At 47.9% G+C, this 8,411-nt stretch overlaps 1 protein-coding gene across 7 annotated transcripts in view; it reads left to right on the top strand.

The window, feature by feature from the left end:
* Positions 1-810: 810 nt before the first annotated feature.
* Positions 811-8,411, top strand: part of Kif17 (kinesin family member 17) — a 41,484-nt gene continuing 33,883 nt past the window's right edge. For 4 of the 7 annotated variants that reach the window (XR_008213997.1, XM_052718573.1, XM_052718570.1 and 1 more), the window contains exon 1: positions 812-1,293. Coding sequence is in view for 4 of the 7 variants with exons in the window: in XM_052718573.1 (XP_052574533.1) it covers positions 1,063-1,293 (231 nt within the window). In the remaining 3 variants the exon portion in view is untranslated. Of the gene's footprint in view, positions 1,294-8,411 lie in introns of all 7 variants that reach the window. The other 3 variants (XR_008213998.1, XR_008213999.1, XM_052718571.1) reach the window with 1 other exon arrangement.

Raw genomic sequence — 8,411 nt, 5'->3', positions numbered from 1 at the left:
AGAGAAACCTTGTCTCGAAAAACCAACCCCCCCCCCAAAAAACACCCCAAAACATTTATTTATGTGTGTGAGCCCCCTTGCAAGAGTCAGTTCTCTCGGTCCACTATATGGGTCTCAGGGGTAGAACGCAGGCCATCACGCTTGGCAGCAAGCACCTCTCACTAGCTAAGCCATCTTGCTGGTCCAATTTTTGTGTCTTTTAAAATCTGGACTTTTTTTTTTTGGTTGTTGTTGTTGTTGTTTTTCCAAGACAGGGTTTCTCTGTGTAGTTTTGGTGCCTGTCCTGGATCTCGTTCTGTAGAACAGGCTGGCCTCGAACTCACAGAGTTCCGCCTGTCACAGATTCGCCTGGCTCTGCCTCCGGAGTGCTGGGATTAAAGGCGTGCGCCACCACCGACCGCCCGGCCAAAATCTGGACTCTTAAGACTGGCCCTATCATCCAGCAGCTTCACAGTCCTGCCAGGGGACTGTGGACTGTGGACAGCGAAGTCCTTGTCACCCTCTCAGTCTCTAACCCCTGAGGGAGGTGGAGTCAAGCATGAGTTCCAGGTCTAAGCTTGGCCACCTCTGCCCTGTTGCTGAGCCTCTGGGCTGGAGCTGCGAGGCCTGGGAGATAGGGAGGAGGGTCAGGGCCGCCCCAACCACCGGGTGCGTCCCAAGCGGCTAGCTTGCAGCCCGGCTCTCCTTCGCACTCAGCGTTCCGCGGTCCGCCCTGTGACGCCACGGACGTTGCCTGGCAACGGCGAACGCAGAGACGGCGTGCACGAGCGCGAGCGCGGCCCGGCCAGCTCCGGGGCTCGGGTCGTGCGGCGGCGCCTGCAGCGCGGATCCCCCGTTCCCCGCCCGGGCCCGGCCTCAGGGACGGGCGAGCCCGGGCGCGGGAGGCGGCGGCCCGGGCTCCAGCCCGGAGACTTGTCCGCCGCGCCCCTGCTGCTCTCAGCGCGCCCGGCGCGGAGTCCGGGTCCCCGGCTGTGGCCCCGCCCCCGCCGCCAAGCCCCGCCCCGCGCGGGCTCTGGTTCCACCCTCTGGACCTGGCCACGCCCCCGGGGCTCGTGGGGCGCCATGGCCTCGGAGTCCGTGAAGGTGGTGGTGCGCTGCCGGCCCATGAACCAGCGCGAGCGCGAGCTGAGCTGTCAGACGGTGGTGACGGTGGACTGCGCACGCGGCCAGTGCTTCATTCAGAACCCGGGAGCGGCCGACGAGCCCCCGAAGCAGTTCACCTTCGACGGCGCCTACTACATGGACCACTTCACAGAGCAGATCTACAACGAGATCGCCTACCCGCTGGTGGAGGTGAGGGTGCCCCGAGACTGCAGGGCCAGGCTCGGGGCTCCCCGAAGGTGGAGACGGGATAGGTGGGTTAGCCCAGCCCCTGTCGCCCAAGCCAAGCGAGAAGGCACTGGGCACAGGTGGATAGCGGCAGGTTAGTCTGAAGGCTTGCCCTTGGCTGCAGACACCTGGAACCTGTCTCCAGTGTGGTGTCCCCATTGAACCCAGCGCCCCAGCTGGTCCACACCCCCGTCCTTTGCAGCCTTTACCAGCATGTCCTGACCTTCATCCCTTGCAGCCCCTTAACCACAGACTCCAGACCCAGCCCCCCACCCCCTCATTCCAGACCTGCAGGATCCTGAAAGCTCCAGCCATTTCCCCCAGCCTCCTTCCTTCCCAGGAGTCTCAAGATTCTTCTCTGTCAGGGGGTGGTCCACACTTGCTCCCATTTCAGCCCCACAAACAAAGTCCTCCTTATTGCACTCTCCTCTTGAGAGCAGTGGAGGAAACTCCTCTTTCTAAAGAGGGAACAGTGTGGGGCTTCCCTTTGTCACTTGAACATGCTCCAGTGTCTGAGGTTCAGAAAAGTTCTGCTGCAGGGAAGCGCATTGACTTCGTTGACCTAGCATTCTCAAAACGTTTAACATAGATGCTTTCAATTTGATGGGCAGGCCCTCTCTCAGCTGTTGAGAGGGCTGATGTGTTCCGAAGCGTCCAGGCTGCCTGGCGCTGAGCCAGGAGTAAATGCATCATTAGAATCTAGGGTCAAGTGTGTATCTGCTCTGCTGAACTCTGACCCTACTCCCAAGGCTTTCTGACTGGGGATGTAGACCACAGAGCACACGACAAGAGATGATTCCCTCTGAATACTCAGAGGACAATGGACAGTGCCCCCAAGGGGACAGTCCCAGTCTCTCAGGATAGCTCAGTTGTCTAGCTATTGACCCGGTTTTCCAGGCTAGAAGGGACCCAAGAGGTCATCTGACTGGGTCCCTCTTGTTTATCAGGTGTCTAAATCTCCATCAAGTAAAGGACTAGCTCTTGCTTCCATGTCTTCAGTAGCTGAAGTTTGTGCTTCCAAAGCAATCTGTTCCACTCTTGGTTCTTGGTCTTCAGAGTGTCCCATCCACTCTGAGGCCTCCCAGTTGTTTTCAGTCCTACCGTTGTCCTGGTGACCCTACAGAGCATGGGTGTTCCTCTATCCAGGGTTGGCATCTTGAAGATTTGAATTCGTGTTCTTCCTCGGCCCTGCCTCTTTCTAGGGCTGTCTAGGGCTGTCAGGGTGAGGCCTCAGCACCTTCTTTGAATTACACAGTGTCCAAGCAAGTCCCACCCCGAGAGGAAGACACTAAGGACATAGTGACAGGCCTGTTGGATCTCTCTTCCAGCTTTCTCTTCTGAGTCCCACTGTGCAGAACTATCTCTGCACACTCCCTAGATCTCAGATTTGATCCATTCATTCATTAATCCACTCACCCATCCGTGTAAAGAAACATGAGTATCTCCACCGTGAGCCCCCAGATTGAGCATGGGGAGGGCCTGTAAAGGCCATAGGACTTGCCCTCATCAAGGTCAAAGGGAGAAGCAGCTAAACTAACTGTTAGCAATCGGTGGTAAAGGGGTGGGGGGAGCACGGGGAGGCCAGCAAACCTTGGAAGAGGTGGAGGGGAGCACGGAGAGAGGCAAGTCTGAGATGGGACCTTAGGATGCTAGCCAAGCAGGAAGGCGGGAGGCCGTCGGGGAGGTCTGGAGTGTAGCGTCAGCTCTTCACAAGAAGAGCTGGAGTCATTCCTGTCAGAGAAATGGCTGAGGCCTGAGGAGTCATGGAACAAGTTAGGGACAGTTCTGGGTCCCTGTGTCCAGATTCCATGCTCTGTCTCCCGTTAGAGAACAGTATGGGAAGCACATGCAGGTAACGGGCCCTCGCTGCTTACGCCAGGAGCAGGTGAGACCAGTGGCTGGGTAGACCGTGGGCCTGCTTGCTCTGTCCCTTTCCAGGGCTTTCTGGCAGGTAGCTTGGGCTTTCTACCCGGGATCCTCCCTCAGCTCCTATCCCATGCTCTCCCTATACTTCAGATCCACTTTCTGCCTTTTCCCTTCCAGCCTCCATCCCTTCCGTCCAGGCTCTGTCCCTCATCTCCTGTCCCTGACTGAGCTTTTCGACTCTCCTGGAGCTTCCTTCTCCACACCCACCCTTGGCTGACTCCCATCCCATCCTGCCTGATCCAGCTTCCTCTGCCCCTTTAACCAGGAGCCCTGCCATCCCATCTCCTGCCCCTGACAGATTTCCCCAGCGTTACCTCTTGATGAATTACTTCCGGTTGACCTGGTGCTGCATAACCACAGCTCCTGTCATGACCAGTCTGAGGAGGGTGGCCCCGGGTCCTTGTGCAGAAGCAGTGGTAGAATGTTTACCCATGGAGATGTTTGGGAGGGAGCATACAGAAGACATAGTGCAATTTAGAACAGTTGTTTCCACTTACTAGAAGGAAATATGTAGCATGTCTAATGTGCTCTCATGAGGATTCTTGCTGAGGATAACACCAAGTTCAAGCTCATTGCTGGGCTGGGAGTACAGCTTAAGTGTGGAGCCCTTGCCCAGTTTGTGTGATGCTCTAGGTTTGATCTCAGTACACACACACACACACACACACACACACACACACACACACACACACACAGAGAGAGAGAGAGAGAGAGAGAGAGAGAGAGAGAGAGAGAGAGAGAGATATGAATTTTTTTTTTTTACTCTTCTGCTCTTTGGGGGCCCACCACCCAGCTCCCAAATAAATCACATGGAGGCTTATTCTTACTTATGAATGCCCAGCCTTAGCGTGACCGGCTTTTATCTTGCTCTATTTCGGTATACCTTTCTTTACTTCTTACTCCATGGCTTGCTGTGTAGCTGGGTGCCTGGTGCCTGATGCCCTCTTCCTTTTCTTGCTCCTTAAGCTTTTCCTCCCAGAGTTCTCCTCCTATTTATTCTCTCTGCCTACAGCCCTACCTATCCTTTCTCCTGCCTAGCTATTGGCCATTCAGCTCATTATTAGACCAGTCAGGTATTTTAGACAAACAAAGTAACACAGCTTCACAGAGTTAAATATATGCAACATAAAAGAATACAACATCTTTGCATCATTAAACAAATGTTCCACAGCATAAACAAATGTAACATATCTTAAAATAATATTCTACAACATTTCCCCCTTTTTTGTCTAAAATAAAAATGAAAGGCTTTAACTTTAACATAGTAAAACTGTGTACAACAAAAACAGTTACCAAGTAAGAATTACATTTGCAATATTCAGTCCATTTGTATTTAGCAAATTTAGAGAAAACACTCCACCATCCATCCCATCTTAGTGACTCCAAAGTTTTATACCTAATTTACTTTCTATCATAAGGAAAATTGAAACTCTAATTATTTAGTCTTTAACTCCATCAAAGACCCAGAAGGATGTAATATTACCTAACAACAGAGACATCTTGCTGCCTTGGACAGTCATCCAAAGTTCCTCTGCAATGTTGGGACATCCATCTTAGCCTACAGGCCTAGAATATCTGGCAGACTTTCCATTGAAGCAGGAAATTTGAAGGACTGTCCTGCCTTGTATTGGCAAAGTTCATCACTTGCTTTCTTCTGTTTCTGGCAGAAGGTCTGGCAGACTCTTCTGTGAAGCAGGAATCTCAAAGGACTGTCCTGTCTTGTCTTGGCAAAGTTCAACAGTCTTTTTCCTGTGTGTCCTGCATGTCCAGTTTGTATAGCATACTGTCAGGCAGTCCAGGCAAGAGCAGTTTCTTTTCCCAATGGCTAGCTTTGCCACAAGAAAAGCAAACTCCGTAAGGAGTTTCTCAATGCCCATCATCTTCTCTGAAGTAAATTGGTGCTGCCAGGAACAGATGTGTCTCATTGTCATGAAAATGACAATGTTAACAAAATATTTTAAATGCCATATTCTATAGGTCTTTGAAGTGTTTGAAGAGCATTTATCTGAAATATATCTCTGTAGGATCTTGAAAACATGCTTAACATATCTACAAATTTGATTGTCATAAATGACTAACTGCTAACCTGTTTCTAGATTATCCTAAATAATTTATAATAACTTTCAAAACTAGGATTTTACCTTACATTTTAAAATGAACTTCACGGCTACAATACCTTAAACAAGAGTAGAAACATATATACAGCATAACAAAAATAACTTTAAATTTGTATCAATGTACTATATTCCACTAAATGATAACGAATATCTATAACTCACCAAATAACCAAAGACCACCCATCCCTTCTCTTGGGAATGTGGGTGTCATATTCTTCAGACTGTTTCTTGTTGTCTGTGGGCAAAGACATCTTTTATGGGTCCCTGAGAAAAATTGAGATAATGGTCAAGTCCTGGGTAGACCAGTTATAACCTTTGTTGATAGATATCCCTTGTCAAGTTTCAGGTCTCCCTTGATCGCACCTGATCCATATTAACCTGGAACGAATCCACAGCCTCTTGTTTCCTGTGGAAACAAGCAAGACCTCTTATCCAAAGCATTTTTGACTTCCATTTGACAGATAAATTTTTTCAGTTCCATTTTAAAGTTAAGGCATTCTAAAAATACCTAAGCTGATTTATTTCATCAGTCCCTCTTTCAATCCCATGTCTCTCAACAGCTGTCATTTGCTTGTCAACCATCCAAAAATTCAAAACCAACGCAATAACATACAGGATTCAACTCCCTGTGTATTTCCCATCTTACGTGGCTTTTGTCTTCTATATTACTTTTATTCTCTCTTTAAAGACTTTATTATTTTTAAACTATTTCTTTCTACAACTTTCTATACCCATTTTCTTTTCTTTCTTAAGCCTACGCCATTGTTAAACGCACTGGAACCTGTTTAGAGGTGTTTTTCTGTCTGGATCTCTTTTACTGCATATCGTTTAGCCTTTTTTGACCTTGTGAGCAAACTTTAAACTGCTAAGCTACAGCTGGGTCCTCCAAGCAGCCCTATTGGCTGACTCTGCCTGCTTCTAGGTTCCTGAGAGCCAAGCCTAAAACTCAACCAACCTTCCTAGCTATGGAATGCTGGTACCTGGCACAGTACCACCGGTACTGTGGCAGGTGCTTTTACTTAGTTGCTCTGCTGTATACCAGAATTTCTTAAAGGGGCCATGTCTTTTTATTTATTTATTTATTTATTTAAAGTTTTCTCAGGCCTTATGGAAATTCAAGCTCCACTTTGGGTGCAAATTTTTTTTTTACTCTTTTCTTCTTTGGGGGTCCACCACCCAGCTCCCAAATAAATCACACAGAGGCTAATTCTTACTTAAGAAGGCCCAGCCTTAGCTTGGCTTGTTTCTAGCCAGCTTTTCTTAACTTAAATGATCCTGTCTACCTTATGCCTCTGGGCTTTTATCTTTCTCTATTCTGTATTCTGTATTCCTTTCTTTACTTCTTACTCTGTGACTGGCCCCTGAAGGCCTCCTCTCCTCCTTTTCTTGCTCCTCTATCTTCTCTTCCCAGATTTCTCCTCCTGTTTATTCTCTCTTCCTGGCAGCCCTGTCCATCCTTTCTCCTGCCTCGCTATTGGCCATTCAGCTCATTATTAAGACCAACCGGGTGTTTTAGACAGGCAAAGTAACACAGCTTCACAGAGTAAAACAATGCAACATAGAAGAATGCAACACATCTTTGTATCATTAAACAAGTGTTCCAGAGCATAAACAAACGTAACACATCTTAAAATAATCTTCTACAGCAGTCAATAGTTGATTTCATGAAAACCCACTAAATTTCATAGTTTAATAAGACAGAACAGGGTGGGGGGAGAACAAGGGAATCCGTGGCTGATATGTAGAACTGAATTGTATTGCAAAATAAAAAAATAATAATAGGGGCTACAGAAATAAAGAGATAAATAAATAAATGAATTATTTTAAAAAAAAATAAGACAGAACGGGGCAACAGTACACTTGACCAATTGGTGGACATTGGGCCCCTGCCTCACATGTGCTTGTTCCCTAGGACCCCCCAGGGTATCAGTTACCATGTCAGATTTTTTTAAAAAAAAAAAAACCTTGTTTCATCTTAGAAATATATCTAAAGTTGTTTTCTACTTTATCGGGGCAATGCTGTCCTATGGAACATACTGGAACAATGGAAATGCTCTGCATGTGCACTTACCAGTGAGGTACCCACTAGACACAGGTGGCAAGGGGTACAGGGAGGAGACTGGTACCACGGAAGACCTGAACATATTAGTTACCTCTGCGTCACTGTGACCCAAATACCCGACAGAAGTGAGGATGGGAGGGAGTGCTGTGGCTCACTGTTTCAGGGCTCAGTGCATCAGGACCCCTCACACAGCCAGTCAGCAGGCAGACGAGCCAGAACTAGGGAGTGGGTTACAAGGCTTCAAAAGCCTGTTCCAGGTAACCTGCGTCTGCCAGCTGAGCCCCTGAAGATTCTGCAGCACCCCCAAACAGTGTCACTCAAGACATGACCTGTGGGGGACACTTCAGATTCAAGCCATAATAATTTTTTTGTTTGTTGTTTTGTGGGACAGGGGTTCTCTGTGTAGCCCTGGCTGTCCTAGAACTCACTCTGTAGACCAGGCTGGCCTCTAACTCATGGGAGATCCACCTGCCTTTGCCTCCTAAGTGCTGGGATTAAAGGTGTACACCACCATGCCCGGCTATAAAAATTTTCAATTAAGTTAAGTTTAAATACGTAAATGAAGCTGTTTTACATAGTAGACTTGAGCCACATACACAGTTTTGGCTCCCCCAGGGGTGGCCTTCTAAAAACTAAAAGGAGTGAAATAAAACTGATTATAACAGAGTTAATGTATTTTATGTTAATTATATTAAGACTGTGAAGTCTGTAGCTGGGCATAGTGGTGTGCCCTTTTAGTCCCAGCACTCGGGAGGCAGAGGCAGGCAGATCTCTGTGAGTTCAAGGCCAGCTTGGTCTACAGAGTGAGTTCCAGGACAGCCAGGGCTGTTGCACAGAGAAAGTCTTTCTTGGAAAAAAAAAAAAAAAAAAGACTGTGAAGTCTGGTATTTTATATTTAAAGACCATCTCAAGTCCAATCTTTTTTTGTTTGTTGTTTTGTTTTGTTGTTGTTGTTTTTTGTTTTTTCAAGACAGGGT

This window comes from Peromyscus californicus, unplaced genomic scaffold (genome assembly GCF_007827085.1).
Source record: "Peromyscus californicus insignis strain IS unplaced genomic scaffold, ASM782708v3 Scaffold_5__1_contigs__length_169319896, whole genome shotgun sequence".
Lineage (NCBI taxonomy): Eukaryota > Metazoa > Chordata > Mammalia > Rodentia > Cricetidae > Peromyscus > Peromyscus californicus.
The sequence above is the reverse complement of the archived record's forward strand: the minus strand, read 5'-3'. Positions and strand labels throughout refer to the sequence as shown.